Source organism: Lepisma saccharinum, chromosome 2 (genome assembly GCF_977018435.1).
Source record: "Lepisma saccharinum chromosome 2, izLepSacc3.1, whole genome shotgun sequence".
NCBI classification, from domain to species: domain Eukaryota; kingdom Metazoa; phylum Arthropoda; class Insecta; order Zygentoma; family Lepismatidae; genus Lepisma; species Lepisma saccharinum.
The window spans coordinates 185017522-185043480 of record NC_139230.1 but is presented as its reverse complement, the minus strand read 5'-3'; the positions used below and the strand labels follow the sequence as shown (position 1 = coordinate 185043480).

The following is a 25959-nucleotide window of genomic DNA, read 5'->3' as shown; positions in this document are numbered from 1 at the left end:
TCCCAAGTGGAGGCTCATAGCCCAGTGAACTTTAAACTATAGGTCCAGTCACAATTAACTTATCTTAGCATAAAGTGAACTAAAAAAACTTTGACACTGTTTTGAAGTAATGTTAGATTTGTGTTTTTTGAATTAGTACCCGTATCTATCCTTTAGATGGCGACTCAGCCAGAGGCAGGAAACATCGATGGATGATGATGATCTATCTTTTAGGTGATGTTGTGTCAAAGGAGGGTTGTTGACAACACAATGTTGTGTCAAAGGAGGGTTGTTGACAACACAAATGCTCGTAATACATGTAGATTAAGTTATGAAGGGGAAGAGTGACTTTGAAGATGCAAATCGGGATGCATATTGGTGTAGCAAAGATAGTTGCTACAAGCAGTGTGCGCAGGATAAATGCATCACATCATATTCATTCATTTGTTCCATCATGTGGCATGCATGTGCAGGGGCGCTGACTTGTCAAAATTATTGGGGGGCTCTGATCACTGAAATACGTAAATGAATGACTCACTCCCTCTCTTTTTTAAAAATAAAAGTTACGTCTTCGTATAGCAGTTCTTAAGCAGCTATTATATTCCTCATGCAAATGAAATGTAACATGAAAAACGTTTAGAAAATGTTTCAAAGTCTCTTTATGTCTTTTGTGACTGGTCATTTGTTTTTTTAGATAACAATTAACATTTTTATTGAAAAGTATGTATTTACATTAAGAGGCCAACCTAACAGTTTGATGCCAGCCTCTGTAGCCGAGCATGTTGGGTGGTCAACTCAACTTGCTTTGATTCGGTGGTCTCTGGTTCGAGTCCTGGCAAGGGCATGGGTGTGTTTTAATGTCCGCAACAGACCTGTAAAGAAAGGACATGTGACGAGTGCAAATAACCTTAGTGTTGTCGTACCCATACAAATATCGAATATTCTCAATATTGAACAGTTTTATTTAATTATTTTCATAAATGCTAACAAAAATCGCAGGAAAATAGTTTTACCTTTTTGTTCTTGCTACAATATTTTACTTTTTTAATTTAATTTTGCAATAATAAAAAAATATCTAGCATGTACACTAAGATATAAAGTGACATACACAACAAAAACATATGAACATGATTTCAAAATAAAGCAAAAGTTGCTCTACGCACTGGGTTATTCCTTATGAACTCATTAACGAGCGGTCTCAGGTCCAAATTATCAAGCACAGTTTGATGTATGTGGAGTACCGCTAAGCTGCTTAGTCTCTTCTGCTCCATTGTAGGTCTCAAATATGTCTTCAGTCAGCGGAGAGCACTGAATGACCTTTCAGCTGTGGCTGTCGTCACTGGCACAGTGCGGAGGAGCATCATGAATTTGGCAACTTCAGGCAGAAGCTCCTGGAGGGTGCTGTCTTCCAAAAGAAACTTCCTTATGTCACGCATGGTAGTTAGAACCACTTCTTCTGTTTGGCGATATCACCAAGCATGGACAGGTGTAATGAGAGCCTATCGGCATCCAAATCTTGGCGAAAGAATTCTCACATTTGCTCAAAGTTTGTTGTGCAACTGTTCATTTTACTGTGTCACACACGTCAGTGTATATTGATTTATAATACTCTTTTGGAGTGTAGAACTTGTGAGGTTTGGCAGAATCAGGATTTACAAGTCTCTTAGGGACGTGACATTGCCGGGGCAATTCTGGCTCATCAACGAGGCTGGGTTTGCCCTCTGTGCATTTCTGCCAGAACTGTCAACTGCTCAAAACCCATTTGCTTTTCTTGAAAAATGTCAGTCAAGTATTTTAGTTTTGATTCCACTTCACCAATGCGTGGAGACTGAATCTTACAGTTTACCTCTTCTATTGGACCCATCATATGGCAGTAGAGGGAGAGAAAGAAAAATGTCTTGAAGTGAAGCATTGACTCCAGGTATCCAGCACATTTTGATGCTGCGTCAGTAGAATGTTCTTCAGAAATTTCTGATAAAAATTGAGAAGGTTTTCAAAGTTCTTTAAGATCTGTTGGATACTGAAGGCTCTCGACGTCCACCGATGAGGGCAAAGTGTTTGCAGTCCAGTATGGCCAGTCTTCTCGTTCACATCAATAATCAGTGGCGTAGCGTTCGCCCGTACGCCCGGAGTTCCCAGATTTAAAATTTCAAAAATGCTGTGATTATAAAGTAAAACGTGACTAATTTCAAATATGTTTGACCTTCATGGCATTATAATAGCTATTTTTCGCGATCCGCTTGCAATGCTCCACTCTCAACACTCGTTCTAGCATCTCTTTTCAATGCCTTTCCTGACCGTACGCCGAACAGGTTCGGCGTACAGGACTCCTATATTCCTTGCTGCCTTTATGAAGGGAAAGCTTCCATTTCTACAGCACGTGCGTAAATGGGCTCTCTTACGCTGGCGTACGAGAGGTCTACCGTGATTGGTTCATGTGACCCTTCCTGCCTTCTGAAGCAGACGACAGCGGTAGCATTCCTACCCGGTTCTTCGCTCTCATGCAACTTGTGCTATGTGATGCTACAATACGCAAAATTGACTGACGTAACTTTACCAATCTCAAATATACTGCTTCTTAATGGTCACTGCATTGTATGATTTATCGCACGAACAGCGATGTGCATTAGAAACTAAAAGATCAACACAGTTTTTGTGAAGTAAGTTGGTGAAGTCCTCGTGGTAGAAATTCAGCGTGTTGCTGCTCTACCACTTAACCCGCAAAACTATTAATTTTTTTTATTGTATTTTTTCGTTATTATCTAACTGCTTAATATTGTGTCAATGGAAATGTTTAGCATTCATTTGAAAACTCTTAACATCGAATGGTCTCTGGACAAAATTATTTTAAAATGTTTATCAGCAGTCTCAAGATGTAATAAACAGTGGTCTGAATTACTAATCAGCACTGTTACGTCAGTAGAGTGTACAATATTTGGATCATCCACTCTGCTTTGCACAGTGCGCCAAGACGACAGAGGTCCCTGGTTCAAATCCCAGCGTGAGCACGGGTGTTCTTTGTCAGTGTCCCTTCATGAATATCATCACTGATATTCATATTCGCGATTAACCAAAAGTGGTAGAAAAGCAAAGTAAAATAAACCAAATCAATGAGTAGTTGGATCAACCACAACAATGACGTCTGCTGTTGTTCAAAGGCGCTTGTGATTCAGGTAGGTTTTCTAATGACTTGCGTCATGCAGAAAGGTATAAAACACCAGAGTTCAAAACATTTGTGGCATAGTGAGGCATCTAATTGTCTAGCTAAAACATGCATGGATGATGTTTTATTGAAAACCCAGCTGACTTCAGGCAAATAAACAATACCTGTGGCGACTAATACCATAAGTAAGTTATTAAGCAAGAAAGGGATGACCCTTCCTTCGGACTTGGCGTTCCCACCCGAAATGTCCATGCTACGCCACTGTCAATAATATTCCTAAATATTTGCATTCCTTTAGGGGATTCCCTAACAGTCTTTAACAAGTCATTGGCTAAATTCATTATGTGTGTGATACAGGGCAGGTGACACAAGTTGTCCTCAACTGCCAAGTTCAAGTTATGAGCTGCACAGTGTACATAAATAGCCTGTGGCTGCAGATCTGTAACCAACTTTTGCAGCCCTTTAAATCTTCCCCTCATACAAGAGGCACCATCGTAACACTATCCCCTCAGATTCTATATGGTCAAGTCCAGATGCACCAGAATGTCTTTTACAACGTCAAAAAGAGTTTTGGCCTCAGTGTTCAGAATCACGTAAAAGCCTAATGAATTCCTCAAAAATATCAACATTTTCATTCACAGTTCGAATGCAGAATGTCAATTGTTCACGTATGGATATGTCACAAGTTTCGTCAAACATAATAGCAAAATATTCCCGACTTTTAATATCTGCTACCACGGAGCGCAAAACAGATCTCCCTAATATATCAATGATCTCGTTCTGAATGTCATGTGAGAACCATTTGTAGCCTGAACGTCCCATCCACTACCCTAGTTCACGCACATCGTCTCTTGAAACTCTTTTTAGTAAAAATGTTAACAATACTCCTAATTATATACTTAGCATATAGTAGTAAGTCATGTGTTTTGATGTGTCTGGTCATAGCCCCCCCCCCCCCAAAGTTGATGGTTTAGCAGTCTCAGCCCCCCGCCCCAATTTTGATGGTCTAGACCATTTCAAATGTGTATTTAAAGTTAAGTTCATGTGGCACAATTCAGAGTAAACTTTAAAAGAGAAGCAAAATAATACATTAGATCCTCTTAAGCAAAATTATTTGGGGGCTCTGCCCCCACATTGTTAACATTGGGGGGCTCGAGCCCCTCCAAGCCCCATGGAGTCGGCACCTATGTGCATGTGCATAACTCGGCAATATACCAGCTGTGAATTTAGCATAAATCTATGTAAATGATTCATTTAATATTTTACAGAACTTGAATCACTGTAACATACATCTAAGATAGAGAATATTAGATACCTGTCAGTATAATTTCAAACATGTTGATTAGGGCTGAGCCGATACCACTTTGAACAGATATCGATACTGATGCTGATACTCTCACTGATTCCCACCCATACCAATAATTAAAATTTGTTCAAAATATTGATCAATATTATATTATAATTATATCCAATTATATGCATCAATTTACAAAGAAATTTACTTTAGAATATTCAAGAATTGCATCAGAATATTAAAATAGATATTATGTAATCACAAAATATAGTTTTCTGTGCAAAATTAGTGCAAAAAAAGTTTGAATTTTGCATAATTTCTAGAATAATTAGACTCGGTGGGAGTGTCGCGTGGCATTTTTGTGGACCCCTTGAAAGACCAAAGTGCCGGAAAAGTATCGGCTGGTATCGGTAGATTAATTCCTACCGATACTTCCTGATACAGATACATTGGCATCGGCTCAGCCCTAATATTGATGAAATGAGCCATTTTGTAATTTATTTCAGCATGCACATTTGTCATAACTTCCCTATTTTATGTCACACATTTCTTTTTTTACAGGATGAAGGGGATGCAGGTTTTGAGGAATGCTATGAACAATGTGTCCGTTGCTGCCAGGGTTTTCTGGATCAGCACCCGTGCTCTCAATGGTACATTAATCTTTAGAAAGCAGCTGGTTTTGTTGAAAACCACCCAAATTATGTGCTTTGAGATGGCTGGTTTCAGATGAAACCACCTCCACATAGCAGCAATTAACACATCATTTCTCAGCCTCTCCGATAGTGTAGTTGAAACGTCATCGCCTTGTAATCAAGGAGTCCTGGGTTCAGCAACAGACTGCACTACAGCTATGGTTGGGGATGATAAAGGGCTTGTGGCATTGTGCTATAAATATAAAAGCTTTCCCCAATTTCTTTCTTACTACTGCATCATTCACCAATGAGTGCAACGTGCAAAGTTATTCAAAATGAAAGACACTATAAAAGTTGTGAACAAAATAAGGGCACATGCTCTGCAAACATGCTTATTCCGTGTTGACTGATGAACTGCATTACCATAACGTGGACTTAAAACAACAATTCATTCATCAATATGGTGATCTATTACTTCACAATGAGGTACGATTAAATACGGAGAAACTAGTACTCACTTTATCCGCGAAACTGTTTATCTTCTTTGTTCTATTAATTTCAGTGGCCACTGCCACCATCCTCGTTGGGACTTGCTGTACTGTTGCTTGGCATGCGTCTTTTGTTTGTAGTTCTCCAGCTGCCGCTAGGTGCGCTGTTGTTAATTGTGCATCTGGGTCTGTGTTGTCTGCTATTTCCGGGCAATAACTGTTGTAGTACGGGAATCCAAGTGTGGTGTGCTTGTCTGCTATCGATGTTTAGCTCATGGGGGAAGTGCATTATGGCATACGTTTCCTTGATTTTGGTGTCCATGAGCATGTGGGAAGGTGCACAGATGACCCAATAGTCATATACAAAAAGACAGAAGAACTCAACCTTCTAGTGAACAAGCTAAATAGCATCCACCCCAGGCTTAACTTCACCGTAGAACAAAACATGGTAAAATCAACTTCCTGGACATCACCATCTGCCATGCACTTAACAAATTCACAACCACTGTCTACAGAAAACCGAATGCAGGCAACCAGTACATACATGCTCTCTCTAGCCACCCCCCAAGCAAAAGGCTAATGTGTGGCTGAACTTTTATCGAAGAGCCTTCTCCTACTGTTGCAGAGAAGAGGGTCTATGAGAGGAGATAGCAACCGTCACTGGAATAGCCCTTAAACATGGCTACACTGAAGCACAACTTTCCACTTGGTGCAGTAAAGTGGAAATACAGGTCAGACACCCTAACCAACCACAATAAACCCATCCACAAGCAACCCAGCCACAATCAACCTCCAATGGTTTGCCGTCCCCTACCATCTCACCACTTCCAACCGCATATCCAAAGCCCTTCTCCCATATGGCATCAAAGTAGTGCACAAACCCAATTCCAAAATAGCTGATAAACTTAACAAACACAAACAGTACTTCCTCTCCCCCCTTGATAACCCAGGTGTATACGATGCAAAGTGCGAATGCAAGGCACATTACATCGGCAGATCCATCAGATTTGTCAATGAAAGAATCCAACAGCACCTAACAGATGCGAAAAAGGCCCAATCCACTAGTGGTCTTGCTAAACATATCAAATACAATAGCCATAAAATTCAAAAGGTTCAAGTCAAACACACTGCCCACACTCTCGTGGACACCAAAATGAAGGAAACACATGCCATAATACACTTCCCGCATGAGCTAAACATGGAAAGCAGACAAGCACACCACACTTGGATTCCTGTACTACAGCAGTTATCGCCCGGAAATAGCAGGCGACACAGACCCAGATGCACAGTTAACAACAGCGCACCTAACGGCAGCCGGAGAACTACAAACAAAAGACGCACACCAAGCAACATTACAGCAAGTTCCAACGAGGATGGTGGCAGCGGCCACTGAAATTAATAGAACAAAGAAGAAAAAACAGTTTCGCGGATAAAGTGAGTACTAGTTTCTCCATATTTATATACTACCACGTCTCTCTTTTCCCAATTATGAGGTACGATTGTTGAGTAGATCAACATAGTAGAGCTATGCAACATTTAAGTCTTTGTAAAGAATGTGCTGAAGGATAAGGACTTGTAATTAATGATTTCCAATGTGCAGACATTTTCGAGGAAGCTTCAGTTGTGGCAATTGAATCTTACCCCGAGGTGATTTCAAACATTTTCCCTGTTTGAAAGACAAACTGGAACAAGTGTCCATCACAGTTCTACTGTAGTATTATAAATCATACCAAGTTGAAATTACTTCTTTTGAAAGGAATTAATGGCATATCTTGTGAATATGAATAAATATTTCATCAAACAACCATTGTCTTCTAAAAAAAGTTTCTGCTGTGACTTTCAATAGAACCTTGGACCATTGATACCAAGTCGATCATGATTCCACTACTCCAGAGCTGCCACTTGAAGTTAAGAGACAGTGTGCGGAATCATACTCTGCTGCATACTTCTATTAATTTAACAAGAACTCATACATTTATTTCTCAAATGACTTACAACTGATAGCTGTGAACAATGATGCACCCTGAAACAAGCTTATTCCAAATATCCAACTGGAAGAGTTGTCAATCTCCCTTCCATGTAGTACACCCTGGACTGCATTTTGCAGACTAGTGAGGCTCAGGTGCCTGGACTCAGAGCCAGTATAATCCTCTGTGGGCTGGTGTTGTGTTGTCCCTACATGTTTATGATTCTCCTTTCATCTTATCACCCTTCATCCTCATCTTCGCAATTAGCTAAGAGTGACAGAAAAGCAATGTAAAATGCAAACGAACTGGAAGAGTGACAAGCAAAAGCAGAGAATGTTAGCAAAAGAACCAGTGTATTAGTAATGGAAAGTAGTAAAGTCCAAAATATTAACAAAGAAATCATTGTACCAGGTGTGCCGGTTAATAATTCTTATTTGATCCGAAAGAAAACAAGTGTATCTGGGGAAAAAGGTAACAAATGCTTTATTCAAAGTATGCACCATCGCTAGCTATACATTGTGCCCATTTGTCCATCAAATTGTGGATGCCCTTCCAGAAAAATCGTTCACATTTTGAGGTGATCCAGTCAGCAAGCCATTGTTCGACATCTTCGTAATTGTTGAAGTGTTGCTGGGAAAGTGAGTGAGACATCGATGAAAACAAGTGGTAGTCCAAAGGGGCTAAGTCTGGTGAGTATGGTGGGTGGGGCAAGAATTCCCAGCCAAGTGCAGAAATGGTGTGTCGGACGCCTTTCGCTGTGTGTGATGAGGCGTTGTCGTGCTGCAAAATCACTTTTCCGTGTCTTGTTGCCCAATCTGGGCACTTTTCGATCAATGCAAGGTTCAAATTGATGAGTTGTTGATGGTAGCGAACGGCATTCACTGTTTCACCTGGTTTCAGAAGCTCATGGTACAGCACACCCTTGTAATCCCACCAAATGCACAGCATTTTCTTCCTTCCGAAGCGATTCGATTTTGCGGTCGATGTTGAAGGTTGTCGTGGGTCAACCCATGACTTTTGCATTTGCGGTTCTCGAAGTAGATCCATTTATTTTTCCCAGTCACTATCCGATGCAAGAAAGACTTTCTTTCATGCCGAGAAAGCAACACTTCACACACAGTTTTTCGCTTTTCCATTTGTCTGTCGTTCATATGATGTAATCCATTTTCTTGCCTTCTGGATCTTTCCCATGGCATGAAGATGATCAGATATGGTTTGGTGACCAACATTTAATTTCCCTGCATGTTGTTGTTGCATTTGCATATCGTCTTCGTCCAACAGTGCTTGCAATTCTGCATCTTGGAATTTTTTCAGCTGGCCCGGGCGATCCTTGTCTTTCAAGTCAAAATCACCACTTTTGAATCGTCGAAACCAACACACACACGCGTCTTGCGTAAGGACATTGTCACCATACGTTTTCACAAGGATATGATGGCTTTCACTCGCATTTTTCTTTTGATTGAACAAGAAAAGAAGGACGTGCCGCACATGCTCCTTATTTGGTTTGAAGGTCAACATGTTTCCCACACAAACCCAATATCACAATCACTCGCACTTGGTTGCACATTCACGGTGTTTTGACAGGTACTGTCCTGGCAACACACTGACGTAACAGTTGAGACTGTGCACCAACCCTTGCTTCCAGCACCATCCTAGGGACGAAATTAAGAATTATTAACCGGCACACCTGCTATTTTGAAAGCAGAAAAGAGACTAGAAAGAAATGTGTGGTTAATTCATACATGAAACGAACCAAGTAAGGATAATAATTGAAAACATTTTGCAATTCTATTTCAAGCAACTGCTGTGTTGACTATGAGAGAAGACTCATTTTTTGTGACAGTGCTTCACCATATTTCCTGCTTTTATCAGATATTTTCCAGATCTTCTTAATAAATATGCAGGAGGTAGTTCTGTCTTCAATATATCAATATTTGTTGTAGCTACTCTCTCTAGTGGTTATCCAGTCCTTGCCCTTTTAAGTGAATAAAGATTTAGTTTTGTGACTTTACTCTTTCTGGAGTTATGTTTCATTCTTAACATATTTTACAGAAATACTGTAATTAAAAAAAATGATGAGGTGATTTATTTTGCACATATGTACATATGTCAGCAGAGACTGTGCATGAAGTTGTATTAAGGAAAGAAAATTGGGTGATTTACCAATTCAACACTGCCTCCTGCATGATACTGCAAAATTCTAGCTATTTTATCATATCTGGTGGTCTTAGAGCTTCCAAAGGTTACAAATTGTAAGGCTTCATCAATAAGAGCTCTCAGATATGTGATGTCATCCTATGCTTTTGTATGTGTACAAGTGTCCTGCTTCCTTCAACTGCCTATACCACCAAAGGATGCTTTGATGACCCGGTGGTATAAGTTCCATAGCATCGGTGAAACTTTTGCTGAATGATCACTACAGGAGGCAAAAAGTCTTCTGCTGTTCAGTTGCCATCTTGCTTACTGAGTACAAGGAGAGCTTGCAAGTCTGTGGAAACATCTAGTGGTAACTTTGAAAATGTCTAAGTTTTGCACTTCTATTAGATATAATATGTCAATATGTATATGCAAGGCTGTAGTCCCAGAATTTTCTCAAGGTACACGCTAAGTTTCGAGAAAGACTGTGTTTCCATTAAAATGGATGAAATTATATAATTTTACATAAAAATGTCATTGATGTTAGAATAATGATAATCTACTCATAATGGACATAAAAGAGGCATATTACAATACAGAAGGCATTTTTAAAATAAAAAGTATGAAACACGTATTTTAGTAATTGCATTTAAACACGTAGGCTACAGTAGTATTTTATAGTCTTCAGTACAGTACGTTATTGTATTTTATTTTCTTGTTGATATTACTTGCGTGAATTATCAGTTTGTGTACTGTTAATAACTTTAATAATACTGCTAATTAGACTTAAATTGAAAAGTTGAAAACACACGTAAAGAAGTGAAGAATGAACAGAAAAAGCAACAATTCTTTTCTTTTTTTCCTCCATTTTTAAAACTGAAATACAACAGACCTCAATTGTGCCATTTAATGATAACAGCCTTTATAGTCTGCTGTGTATTGTTACAAGAAAGAGAAGCAAAAGCATTGTTGACTCAATATTTCAAAATCTTATATCATGTTAAGTCAAACTTCTACATTGGTTTTGATAAAAAAAAAAGAAACAAATCTCACATTACTCAAGACCTGCAGAAAGATACCAACCAATTTAGTGAAGGTTCCATTCAAATTAACTGGGCACATTTTTAGAAAATTATTGTTCTACCAAAGGATGGCTATAGAATTATGATGTTTAAATTCACACCTTCCCTTTTCAATACTATGTTCTATGTGAATGCTACCAGACTAGATTGTGAATGAATGTAACTGTCTTTTGCAATTGTGTGATACAGTTATTTACTTCTCTGCATGTTTTCATTTAAAACTTTTTCTTAATCTTTTTACAGATATGGATGTATTCTGTTGAAGTTCCATTTGCACCTGTTCATAGTTGTACAAGTTTATTCATTCGGAAAAGTGCCAGTGATCTAACCATAATAGTGCCGAGGTTTTTGATAAATGAATACTAGCATTGATCCTGTTGTGAATGAACATGTAAGGGACATACCAGCGTATAATGGTTTTCGGACTTGTCTTCCACAAAAATGTTTTTTGAAATTGAACAGTGATAAATAGCTGGTTAATTGGTTAAATCTATGTTCGTGATTTTTATATTTTGAGTTCATATACATGTAACTATTCTTTATAGTAGTAATTGTAATTTAAATTTATGCATTTTCACAGTTTTGTTATTTAAATGATTCATACATTTTAATTATTACTTACACAAAATATCAATAAATTTCATATTTAAATAGAGTAAAATACATTCAAATACTTTTGTTTTGAATATTGGGTGATTTGAAACTATATGTCAACATATATGAGTTGATTGGATAGTACCAGTATATGAATTGCGCATGATGATTTACACTTGTACAAAATCTAAACAGTGCAATTCATGTTAACTGCAACAACCATTAGCATGGGAAAGAAGCAACAAGATTTGGGAAACCAGTTAAAAGTTCTAAATGTTGGGAGAAAGAAAAACATTGATATGGTCAAGAAAAATGACATGGAATGTTTTAACGTCGACTATTCATGTGAAGTCTGTCTCAGGGCTGTGCTGTTTCCTCAATATTTTAAATTTCTAATCTTGTTAAATTGTTTCATTTTTATATTTCTGGTGGTAGTATGTGATACTGAAATTAATTGAGGACAAAAATTAAGATATGCTCTGAACTGTAGTTTAACATTGTTAAATTGGTGTGAAATGTCTCAATATTCATGACTTGTAGTTAAAAAATGTATTTTCAAATGTGATTTTCATGCATGTTCTCACTTAAAAGTTCTGTAAGTGAACGTGCTATTGGCCTGACTTTAAACGATTTTGTCTCTAAGTGGTGCTATGCTTGTGATACTTATTCTAAATATCATCTCAAATTCATATGGAAATATGATGTAAACTTGAGTGTGATCTTAATATTCTTATGTTAATAAAGGGTTGCAAAGTGTATTTAGCTTAATAGTCTCAAATGTGATTTCAACCAGTTAGTCCCTCTAACCTTTACCGTATGGAGCCTCGTGTGACTGTAAAGCTTCTCTGGATGGGTACTTTTCAAGTGCACCCTTTTGAACCTTGCCGTGATGTACAAAAGAAGTTGTAGCTCAAGAACTAATGATAAATATATGTTGTTTGTTTGAGAAAATGAATGAGAGAATGTAGCAAAAATGAATGTTACTCATGTTTTTATATCAGCTTTTTATGTAGCCAAATCAACCCCAAAAAAAAGTTAATCAAAACAAATCGAAGATTTAGATGAAAAAGCCACAAGTGTGTACATTGATAATACTTTTTAATCATGAACTTAATCTAAAAAAGGGTTGTCATAGTGTTTGATATATTGCATGTCCTACTAAATAACATGGTATTCCAAATATGTTTTCTGAATTTTCTTCCTTTCTCTCTATTCAATGGCTTCTCCAAATCCTAGGTTACGTATCGCCAACTGTTCAGTAGTGCATCACCTATTTCTTTTTATCACCCTGTATGTATGGGTGTATATATATATGTGTGTGTAGACATGTATATGTATTGTGCAAAAAATAACACATTCAGACAAGTAAATAGTTCCAAACAGTCAGTGAGTTCAATGGACTCAACTTGTCATTTTACATTGGAAATACCAATTATATTTTTTATTTCTAAAATTCTCATGGGAATTGAGCAATATAATCAACTTCAGTATTCATAATTCTGTGGTTGTAGCATATAAAAATAGAAACATTTGTGAGTGAAAAACATGTTATTTTACTTTATTGGATTGGTGAGTCCCAGAGAACTCACTTTCTTTTAGGGTTAAATAATATAAAATAGTATACTTCCTATGAGTGATATAAAATACACATTTGCTGCTGTCTCTATATGGTGGTGTAGTGTTTTACAGGTTGATACTTGCCTACAGGATGTGGCATAGTCTTTCACATTACCAAGGTTGCCCGCAGGATTAATCAGAGTGAAAATGTTTTGTCTTCGTATGGAAGTTGAGACTCGAGTCTACTATTAAATAAAATTGGATTCGCCTGGCTTTCTTTCGATAAACATCTATCAATTTGTCCTTTTGTACTTTTCAGAATGCACAGATATCAGAGTCTGCTTAATCTACTCCTTCGTGATCCATGTTCTTGCATGTGGAAGGGTAAAAAAATAGTAATAATTCAAAAGGTGTAAGGGAAATTATTTCCCAACTTCTTGTAATCCTGAACAGCCAAAAAATTCCAAAGGATCTTATTTAAAAAAAAGTTAGTTCTTGATATTTTGTGCCCTATAAGTGTGAAATGTTTTAAAATCTACAGTTTTTTATTCCAGAAGTGCAAAAACAATCACTTGAGGAGTACAATTCGACCTGACTGGGAAATATAGAATTTTTTTCAGTCCCAAGCATCATGATTATTAATCGTAACGATCTGTAGAATCTCTTAAATGTAACGTACAACAAACTCTAAAATCCCAAACATTTAGCCATCACCTTTCCAATCAGGAAATTGCTAGAACCATCTAAGGAATGTCTTGTCAGACATTGCCGAGCTTCCTTGATCGCAATCGCTGCAAACAGGTGTAAACGATCACAATCAAGGAAGAGAGTACGGGTCTGACTATGCAGTTGTTTAGCAAATGGATCAGAATAAATGTATGGGGGTGGGGGGAGAGGTCAGAGCCAGCAGCCAGTTCGAAATTATAAGTCTGAGCAGGAGAGAGGAGGAGTCTGGGATTTCAGGCTCGCTCAACAAATGGACACCTCATTTAATTAAGCAGTCCGTGGTTCGACACCTTGACGGAGCACTTCCACAGTGATGCCAGGTTCACCCAACATGTGTTAAATTTTAAAGAAGCGTTAAATCAAGTTAATGCTACATTAGCACATCGAGGCATTTCTCCAACTTTCGTTAAGGCTAACAGACCTCTAATGTCATCGTTAAATCTAAAGGCATTCCTTGGCTTCATTAAAATGCTTAACAGCGCATTGTGCTGTGTCGGAAATAAGATGGTGGAATTGCGTGTACCAGCTGTTGTGTTGAAAGGTTATCCCAAACCAATTTGAACACATTATTTGCATGCCATTGCAAAACATACACTAGTTCGATTTCTTTCTACAGCAAAAATAATTTTCCCATTTCGTATTTCATATAAATTCGTACTGCAAATCGGAAATCAAGTGTAAGTTAAATTAGAAATATTTGTCAATGTACTTTTTAAAGTTTTGTCAATAATGGCATCGTGATCATCACACATTATTCTAATTTTATTAATTTTGCCTGTGGAGCCAAAAATATATGCTTATAGTTATATTATATGAAATTGATTTTTTTTTAAATGCATATTGGGCTTCCACCTTCAATCCACAGTAACCATAAACACAAAATATTGCATGACTCTTTAAAATAATGTATCCACCTCTTACATATTTCAATTTGTATAAGGTAAAGTTATTCACCAAAATATTCGGTGTCGTCGTCCACACAGTTTTCCAGTGGATCACATAGAAACTGGATAAAGTCGTGGTATGTTGTGTTTATGCTTACGTCTGCTTATAACTACCATTCCAATTTTATGTTTTTTTAACTGAAAAATGTCAGAAAACATAAGAGAAAAAATTAAAATGAAGCAACTGTCCTAGAAATAGGCAATACATGCCCTGTACTCTTATTTAATGTAAAATAAATCTGTGACATTACACAATGTAGGACGCAATCTTTCAAAGTAGTAGGGAATTGTTATTTCGAACTTTTCAAATTATTATCCACCTACTCCAATTAACAATTGGAAAAAAAAATGATTTTGCAGTGAAGAGAATGATCGACACAAATGTTCATCATTCTATATTCTGAATCACAGTGTGTGCATCCACAAGCGGCTAGCGTCAGTTGTAACAACCTGGAGATAACTGCTAAAAGCACCAAACCTGACCTGCCTAACCTAACCAAGTACAGAAAAAAAGAAAACCCGCCTAACCTATTTACTTATTTAGCTCGTAGCTGTACTTAAATACTGTACAATAAAACATGTTATTTAATATAACGTGAGTCTTAATATAATCACAAAATCAAAACAGTTATTATGCAGCATACTGAAAGTGGGCTGACTAATAACGGTTCAAATGGGAATTAAATCTTATTCGTAACAAACTGAAAGCGCACTTAAAAATTGAAAAAATGATCAACCGTTACATGTACAAGGTACATTTACGAACGACTACCATCTCATCACATAAAATAGATTACTATACATATGTTGTTTCATTAAGAAAAAAGCTTGAGGTCCTAAACAGATTCAGTTATATAGTTTTGTGCATGGACATTGTGACATTGCAGAGAGAGAAAACACACTACCATCCATTCGGAAATTATTCCTTGTACATAGTACATGATATGTCTAAGAGTGCACTTGTTTTTCCCCTCCGGTTATGATAGATCATATACAGGATCAAATATAATATAAAAATATCATATTAATCAACTTTTCCATGTACAAGGTACATTTTCTGAGTGACTACCATTTCATCACATAATGAATAACCAAACATAATGTAAAAAACCGTACTACACATGTATGTTTCATTAAGAAAAAAGCTTCATGTCCTAGGCAGTTTCAGGTGTTGTAGTTTCGTGCATGGACATTGTAAGAGTGTACATATTTGTTTGTAAAACACACTACCATACATAGGGAAATTATTCCTTGTACATACATACGTACAAGTGGTAATGATACTGTCTAACAGTGTTTTTTTTTTTATATACCAGTTATGATAAATCAAATATAAAATATCATATTAATCAACTGTTTCATGTACAAGGTACATTTTCTGAATGACTACCATTTCATCACATAATGAATAACCAAACATAATGTAAAGTACCATACTATACATGTATATTTCATTAAAAAAGCTTAATCCTAAGCAGTTTCAGGTATTGTAGTTCCATGCATGGATATTGTAAAAGTATTCATATTTGTTTGTAAACTCACACTACTATCCATTCAGAAATTATTCCTTGTACGGTATGTTCATACAAGTGGTAAGGATACTGTTTAACAATATACTTGTTCTTCTATTTACCATTTATGATAAATCAAACATAAAAATATTGCATTATATATATATTTTTTCTTTAAAAATATTTGTACAAAGCAAAAAACACAACCATTCAGAAATGTTGGAAACAGTAGATTTCTTGTTTGCAGTGTCACATTCACATCTATGCCAAAAGAAGTGACTTGCAATATTTACATATTATTTAATTGCCATGGCACAGCAAGTTAAGTTATGCATGGTGTACATTTAGTGAAATGTTCTCTTTTGTTGAGGAAAATTATTATAGCAAACACGTTTATTTCCACCTTTAGGCCTCTTTTGCAATGCCATTTTAATATAATTAAATTTGTCAAACTTCAAACAGATTACCCTAACCTAGAACAGTAGTTTTTGTTTATATATTTACGATCTTGTATTGGCAGTCGGCAGGCATGCATTTAAATCTAACTTACGAAATTACAATGCAACTGTTAATCTTCATACATAACATTTTTGTTGGGTGGACGTAAATACCAAACTAACATTTATTTCTTAAACATATATCTATGTGTTACACATTACTTTATTTATGAAAAACTAAATATGCTGACCAAGGCAGTAATTTATTTTATTAAACTGTCCATGGCGCAACCAATTAAAACGTTGCATTTCTTGTATGAAAGTATGAGAATAACAAGGAATCAAAGCAAAATGCCTCTAACATGTCATTAGTTAACGGGCCTATAAAATCGCTTGAGCGAACATTAAAAGTTTAACAGGCTGCTAAGATTTTAGTGATGCATTAACTATCAGCTTGTTAAGAATGTTTTAACTATGCTTGAGTGAACCAGGCATGAGAGACAGGTATTTCCTTTCACCATGCTGATCCAGTCTGCATGGGTTTAAACTCAAGTGTTGTGTTTTGCCATCATGTGTATAGTTGTTACCTCTCGCACCTCACCATGAGTAGCGAGTTGCTCTAGAATAGAGGATGAATGATTAGTGAGCTACATCAGTATTGGGACCCCTAAAGGTCCCTAGTTTGATCCCCCGTTCCTAGTAGAATGGCACATGATGGAGATGTGGGATTTTCATTTATTTTCCTTCGAAATTAATTAATATTGAAAGTTTAAAGTTTGTTAGGTGCAGGGAGATGCGGTTCCTTTCATTTTTTTTTACCTTACCTTACCTTACCACATGGCGCTACAGCTCTTCATGGGCTTTGGCCTCCTCAACTATGTGCCTCCATCTATTCCTGTCCTCTGCAATCTCCCACCATCTTTTCACCTTCATGTGACTCAAATCTTCCAGGACACCATCTAGCCATCTTGGTCTTCCTCTTCTTCTTGTTGAATAGATTTTTTCTTGCATCACTTTCCTTTGCATTCTATCCTTTCCCATTCTCTGTACGTGACCCAGTCACCGCATTCTTTGTGATTTAATAAATCTCACAATATCCTCTTTCCCTAGTATATGGTTAATTTCTTCATTAGTTCTTATTCTCCAGAAATTATTTTCATTAACCGGTCCATATATTTTGCGTATCACCCTCCTCTCAAATCTGCGCAATGCTTCCTCTTCTGTCTTATTCATTACCCATGTCTCTGAACCATATGTTATTATAGGTCTTATTAACATTTTATATATGGTAATTTTGAGATTCCTGTTTATTAGTTTGCTCTTTAATAATTGCATGTTTGCATAATATGCTCTATTCCCCATGTATATCCTTTCCTTTATCATGCTATCTTTTTTATTTTGTTCATTTATGATCAGCCCTAAGTATTGGAATGACATGACTCTTTCAAATTCCTTCCCATTTATTTCTATTCTTTCCTCTCTATATTTGTCAGGTTTTTGGGTAACAATCATGTACTTTGTTTTATTGACATTTGTTTCTAGTCCTAACCTATTTGCAGTTTCTTCTAATCTCTGGTATGTTTTCTTTAAATCGTTTCCTGTTCGTGCTATTATTGCAATGTCATCTGCATATGCGCATATTTGAGTGCTCTTTGTAAAAATTGATCCTCTCTTATCTACCTTTTGAACGGCCACGTGTAATGCTAGTATGAAGAGTGTGGTTGACAGTCCATCTCCTTGTTTGACTCCTCTGTAATATGGAAATTCTCTACTGGTTTCATTCCCTATTTTCACTTTTGCTCTGGTCTGTTTCATTGTCATTTCTATTAAATTTATTAACTTGATGGGGATTTTTAATTCTTGATTGCTCTACTCAGTTCGGGTCTCCTTATACTATCAAATGCTCTTTTGTAGTCAATGAATAGAATTAGGAGATCTATTGCATATTCATAGTGTTTTTCAATTATCTGTTGTATAACGAATAATTGATCTGTTGTACCCCTGCCTGGTCTAAATCCACATTGATATTCTCCTACTATAGCTTCAGTATATTTCTTCAGTCTTTCATTAATAATACTGGTAAGGACTTTGTACACCACATTTAGCAGCATTATTGGTCTATAGTTACTACATTCCGTTCGATCCCTTTTTTTGTGTATTGGGCATATTATTCCAACTTTCCATCCTTCCGGCATTTGTTCTTCTTTCCAGATCCATTCCAGGAGTTTATGGATTTCAATTTTCATTGTCAGTCCTGCCATCTTTAGCATTTCTATTATTATACTGTCTTCTCCTGGTGCTTTGTTATTTTTCGCTTTTCTAATTGCTATTTCTATCTCCTCCATTGTTGGTGGGTCTTCAATGCTTCCCTCATTGTATCCATCTATTCCTGTTGTTCCCACTAGTTCCTCTTCTTTTCCTAGTTGTTCTTGATAATATTCTGCCCATCTCTCTAATTTTCTATGCTGATCTCCTATCACTGCTCCGTTTTTATCCTTATAGCCAATTTCCTGTGATTGGTATCCTTTATTTACTTTTTTGACTGCGGTATATACTTTTCTTGTTTCATTTTGTCTACTCAAGTCATCTATCTCCATCAGCTGTTTCTTCATTATCTCCTTCTTTTTCTGTTTGCATGTTTTATTAGCTATATTCCTTTTTTCTCGATACCTTTCGACATTTCCTCTCATTTTTCTTTGTATCATTTTTTGTCTAGCTTCGTTCTTTTCCTTTATTACTTTCTCACAATCCTCATCGAACCACATTTTTTCCCCTACTTGTTTATCTTCTCCTATTATTTCTTCTGCTACTTCTTTTAGAGTTCCTTGTATTTTCTCCCAGTGTTTTTCGGTTGAGCTCCTCTCCTCTGCTGTCCAACTTTGTGTTTTTTGAGCTATTGCATCTTGGTATCTTTGTCTGATTTCTTCTTTTTTCCATTTCTGCATATTCCATTTTATTCTTTTTAGTTTTTCTGTCTGTTGTGTTGTTCTTATTCTCTCTCGAAATTTTACTTTCAAAAGAAAGTGGTCAGAGTCACGGTTAGGTCCTCTACAACTTCTAATATCTGTGATTTAGGAGGAATATCTGTGACCTACCAAAACATGGTCGATTTGGTTTGTTGTTGTTCCATCTGGGGATCTCCAGGTCCCCAAATGTATATCTTTATGTGGGAAACACGTGCTTTTTATTATCATTTTGTTTCTAATTGCAAACTGATAGAGTAGATTGCCATTATTATTGCTTTCTCTATGTAAGGTATAGACTCCACTTATTCCTTTTCTCCTATCCTCCTTGTCAATTTGTGCATTAAAATCTCCCATGATAATAATTGAATCATATCTAGGTGTTTCTTCTAATGTTTCCTCCAGCTTATCATAAAATTCTTCTTTCTCTTGATCACCTTTGTCTTCTGTAGGTGCATACACTGTTATAATTGTTATGTTTCTGAATGATCCTTTAACTCTGAGCTTGCTTATTCTATCACATACTGGCACAAACTGCAGTATACTTTTTCTTGCTTCCTTAGTTATTATGAAGCCTGTACCTCTCTGCCCTGTCCTTTGTTCTGTTCCACTATAAAACATTGTGAAGTCTTTTTTGTCTACTCTACCCGTTCCAACCCATCTAATTTCCTGTACTGCTGCTATCTGTATACCATTTTTTTCTATTTCTTGTGCTACCTCCTGCATCTTTCCTGGGGCTAGCATTGTCTTTATATTCCATGTGGCCATATTCATGTCCGTTATCCGTTTAGCTGGTCCGTCATCATGTTTATCCACTTTCCGAGGCACAAGTTGTGGTTTCTGAACGATTGATTTTTTCCGGATAAGGTTGTCAGCCTCACGCCAACCCCCAACCTGGAGGACCAGGTAATTTTCTGTTAGGGTTTTCTTCCCTTAGCCTTTATAGATCCCTCTATGACTACAAGGCAGCAGTATTTGGAACTAGGAAGGAATATTAGGATAGGATATGGTAAAGATGGGACGTTGTAGAACACCTTAGTCTGGCTTCTCTTCTGAGACCTGTCCAGCATGGGTAACCCTGCCGGTAGATTCTACCGCTGGCATAGCTCTCAGCCTCAACAAAGCACACAAACCCCTCTGCCCGCATGGTCAGTGCTACTTTAAGGCGGTGTTCCCTGGAGGGGTTCATTTTTTTTTAGCAAATGAGAAAAGTTATTATGTAATATTTTGATACAAAGTAAATGAAAATTTAAGAGATTCTACAGATCATTACGTAATATTTCCTTCCCAATCCTGTTCTGACAAAAAATTAGCCATCCACATACCTCTAGTTACGACAGTCAACATCTCTTGTGAAAGCATTCTCTCATAATTTTGTTGGACATGGCAGTTAAGTGTTGGAACTGACAGCCTGTAAATTGCAGAAAATAATAATATTTGTAACAAAATATTGCTACAATTTCACCATTAGAATTACATGAATGCTTTCCAGATATCTGAAGTGGGATGGGGCTTGCCCCCCCCCCTCCCAGACCTGTGGGCGCCCTTACACATTACTTCTCCTGATTACTATTTTCTCATCTTCAATTTGCACCTGTTTGAGCCCGAATTTCTCAATGATCTTCCTGAGAAGTTGTAACTGGGCACTGCAAAGACCTTTTATAGTATGTCCTGGGTTTTTTAGTTTCCTTTTGTTCCTGAAAACCAGTAACCTTGGCCTACAATTCGTGAATTTTACAATAATGTCTCTGCAATCCAGAGGGCTCCAGTCTCTCACTGTGTGTACGGCACAAATCACTGTTACTTACGTGGACTCCTAAATGCTCCTCAAAATGAGAAATAGCAATATTGCTGCTCTTAGGTCTGTGCTATTCCAAAAAATGTTATGTTTCTGATATCATTTGCTATTTCATTCATCTTGCCTTGTCTCAACTTAAAGGCCAGTCATTTTAGGTGAAAACATTGCACAAATTTTAATGAGAATGAAGTAACATGTTTTTAGACTGAAAACTATCCATGCTTTCCAGAATCCAACTGGGCACGGGCTGGTGCACCACCGATGCATGGCATGCTTCAGTGTTCAATAATTCACCGATGTCCACCAAGGCTTTCACCAGCCTGCAGAGCTGGTGCATCAAAATGGCATCATCTGCTTTGAAACTTGTGCTGATTCATGATATCTGTTCTTTAGTCTATAGTATGGAATATCATGCCAATTTTTTTGCATTTAGGGTGAAAAAACTTGATTCAGACATGTACAGTTGACATTTTATATAGTACTACTCTTTCACTTTTATGTACAATCAAATAAAATATGTCAAAGCATGTATCTGTGTTCTGCTGCAACATGGAGGATAGCCTCCACATTCAGTCTTCGCTATATTTACAAAAATTTCAATTAAATTTGTAGTAAACATGTAAAATAAGATATAGCTATGTGAGAAGATAAGATATTCATAATTATACCTAGGATTTTTAGGTTCTAAAAAGTGTGCTTTTAGGTACCTAAAATAGGCTCTAAAATCCTGAAATAGGTTCTAAAAATCCTAAGATAGGTTCTAAAAATTCTGAAATAGGTTCTAAAAATATTTAATTAGGCTTGAAAAATCCTGAAGTAGGTTCCAAAAAACTTAAATGGTACAAAATTCCTGAAAAGTACTGATTAGATAGAATCATTAAAAAGAATCACAAGAACCATAAGAAATTTTACTAGGTATATGTAACAACCAAATAATAATTTTCTAACCAAATTTTCATTTGTATGCATCATTTTAAAAATTATCCACAAATTATTGTGATACTATAGCTACTTGTTCTATTAGCAAAGTTACTTGACATAAGAAATTAATTATGTATGTAAATTTTTCTGCATAATATCAGGATGCCTACTCACTTGGAATTTCAGGAATTATACATGAATTACTGGCTCTGGAAATCATGCATATATTATATAAAAAAAGCAAGCAGATGTTTTATTTTATCTTTCAACGGAAACATAGTGATGCAAATTTGAATACTGAAACGTTACTTCACTAGAAGTGAATGCCACAAAAGGACCGAACTGATGTCGAAGTGAGCAAGACCACACAGATCAGAAGTTTGCACTTTGGACTGTGCAGGCAGTAGAGGCGATTGGGTGCTAAAACTAGGAAGGGGAAAGGGTACAAGGAGAGTTGACTTTCTCTTAGTAGACAAGGCTTAGCATTAAGAGTCCAAAATTGAAGGGGGGGGGCAAAAAGTATGGGGAACTGCCCCCTCTAATCGCCACTGTGTGCAGGTAACAGTGGCATCAGTCAAACATTTTCTTTCATTTAGAGCTTTGAAAAACATCATAGGATTTAGATTTAGGTCAATCGACAGAAATCTTGTTTCAAACATGCCAGTCATTGAATTCTTTCATCACCAAATCGAGTTAATGCCTCTGTCAGATATAAAAAATCCTGTACAACCTAAAAAAAATATATAAAAACCTTACAAAAAGGTTTAATTTAGGCACGTAAACCTAAAATAGGTTATTTTAGGCACTATAAAACTTCTTTAGTAGTTGCATTTTTTAATGATATGCTGACATAACTTGTTATTTCTTATTTACCTGAAAAGGAAAAAAAATAGGTTAAAAACGTAAGATACGATGTATATTCATAATATATATTTTAAGATTTTGCCAGTATCACTGGTTTATCATAATAAACGTGAATATATACACTTTCCTTATCTACCCTTCATTAGTGTCAGTTAGAAACTTTCCAGATTTCACTGTATTTGGCGTCATTTTTGGATCACCAGTCTGATGCACACTGGTGAATTCTGGAAAGTGCAGTATCTCAAACAACATGTCAAAGTCTAGAAAATCTATTAATGGGAAAGTCACAATATTGGTCCCCTCTTGGATTTTCTGTTGCAATCAGTTAAATGCACACAATTATGTGGCTCCAATTTGCACCGTATATTAAATTAAAGGTTTACGAACGAGGAATCGTAAACAGTTTATTTAATTTTGTTTGTTCTATTCCACTTATTAAATTTCAACTTGAAAAGGTGGTCTAGTTAGGAACATTGATGATATTTAATAAAAGTGGTTGAAATCACTTTGTTAATGTTATACAAAATAACAGTGTTCAAGTTAATGACCAATATTATTTGTTGTTAGTCATTTTCAATGCCATCCATCTTTTTCCCAGATTTGAACTGGCTGGGGATCAAACCCGGGACATTTAGCATGGTAGTCAGATGCGGCTCAGTCGGTAACGCGTCTGACTACCATGCTAAAGGTCCCGGGTTCGATCCCCAGCCGGTTCAAATCCGGGAACTTTCCTAATGATGGAAGCGGCCCCCGCACCCACCCAGCATCGAATAACATGGGTACCTGGGGGAAACCCTGGGGGTAAAGGCGGTCAGGGGGGTGATGCTGATCACATCACCCCCACTCACGACCGGATCAAGAAAGTGTGGGGCGTTACCCCCACACCCCCTATACGCCTTCATGGCGTGGTGCTATGCACAGGGGAGCACTTTACTTTTTTTTTTACTTTACTTTTATCTTCATTATATACTGCTATATTGGAATTCCTGCAGTGGAAGCAGTGACATTCACTGCAAGCAGATGAACACTCAAAATGAGCACCTCGGGAAAACTACTGTCACGAGGCCTAAATGTAACACTACAATCTGTTTTGAATTTACATCTAATGATATCCAGCAGAGGTGATGATGGTATTGGTTGATCAGTTTTGCTGGTAGGAGTTGGTCATCCTGTACCTTCCAAGCTCAATCCTGAGTTAGAAGAGCTGTATTATCACTTCAAGCCTGAACTTGGTAGTAGACTAATAGGTTATAGGATTTAGCAGCAGCTGACATTGGTGGAAGTGACTATGCGTGAATATCTTGTACTGCTTTTTTTTAGTCATGTTTCACTGAAATTGTAGATCATCCAAGTTGTCAGATGTCTTGCCTCCATACATTGAAACAATAGTGTTTTCCTGGCCTCCCTAATGGTGAAGTAGTAATGCCGTTGCGTTGCAATCAAGGAGTCCCAGGTTCAATATCCGGTGGAGGCACATAGTGGTTCAGGTTTCACTTTAAACTGTTGGTCCAGTCCTGATTAGCCTTTCTGGGCATAAAGTGGGCTTAAAAAGAACTCAAACTCAATAGATTTTCCTTTGCAGTAAGTCTTCTTGGAGACTTGTTAGACTTTGCCTTTGCTAATCCCAAACAACTGTGACATTGCATCACAGCCGAAAATGGCATGAATGAAAAGCAAGCGTTGCATAGATATAAACCCAATGTAGACATCATAGCTTATTTGTTCCATTTTCTGATCTTGCTTGCATTGCTCTTTCGCTCTGGTTGGAATAGTACTTGTTTATTTTCTAATTTAACATAGTAACAAAGGAGTATCAGGATATTGGTGGCTTCTACAAAGATAGCAACATACCTTTGTTCAGATGCATGAACTGATGTCTGGGTGATCTGAAGGTCTGTATCTTTACATGTGTGAATTTGCTGGCATTCAGTGTATTCTAAACTTCAACTGAACATTTGCAAAAAGTTGCTTGTTCATTTTGTTTCATAGAAATTCACCCTTATTTATTGCCAACTTCATGTTCTAAGATAATGAGTGGTCCTTAATGAAAGGAGCATCCAAGTATCCATAAAAAAAAAAAACTGATTTGCCATTCTTTGTAAGAGAACTGCATACCTATAATTGATGTAGTATCACACCTCTATTGGGTACATGCGCTGGATTGGAAACTATGAGTTTCTGCTATTGCTTTCTGACCTTGCTCCTCCTTTATCCACATGGCATTGTCCAGGGCTGGTAAATAATAAAAATATACAAAATCTAATGACAAGTAACTCTCCCCTGACAATTATGCAAAATAATGTACAATAAAATATATCTCATAGAATTATCCTTATATGAATTCCAACCCGACATTCTGACATTGACTGAATTTGGTCTCACCGAGGACGAATCACAATTTTACACCCTAGAAGAATATAGCTTGGTGTCAAAATTTACCAGGGAGGAACACAAAAGTGGAGGTATTGCCCTATATACAAAAATTAGCTTGACAAGGACAAAAGAGATTAAGTGGCTTCAACCATTATGCAATGAAATGGTATTTGAAGCTGCTGGAATTGAAGTTAATATAAATAATCATATTTATACAATAATAACATTATATCCCCATGCTGAAATATCAATGAATTTCTTTCAAAATTAGATGTTGTGTTACAAAGGCTAACACTGCCAAATTGAAATGTCATTATTCTAGGTGACATAAATATTGATCTCCTTCAAAACAATACAAAAAGTAAAGAATATAGATATTCTTAAATCTCATGGGCTTAATCAAATTGTAAGAAAACCCACCAGGATAACACGTACTACTGAAACTCTTATAGATCACATTAGCACTAATATGCCTTCTGACATGATAAAAGCAGAGGTGATCCACAATTTAATATCCAACCACACAGCAA

General features: G+C 36.8%; 1 protein-coding gene across 1 annotated transcript in view; it reads left to right on the top strand.

Moving 5' to 3' along the window:
- Positions 1 to 12105, top strand: part of LOC145980842 (low molecular weight phosphotyrosine protein phosphatase 1-like) — a 46188-nt gene extending 34083 nt beyond the window's left edge. The window contains exons 4-5 of the mRNA XM_083113930.1: positions 4998 to 5086; positions 10985 to 12105. Coding sequence (XP_082970056.1) covers positions 4998 to 5086; position 10985 — 90 coding nt within the window. The 3' untranslated portion in view covers positions 10986 to 12105. The remainder of the gene's footprint in view (positions 1 to 4997; positions 5087 to 10984) is intronic.
- The last annotated feature ends 13854 nt before the right edge of the window (positions 12106 to 25959 follow it).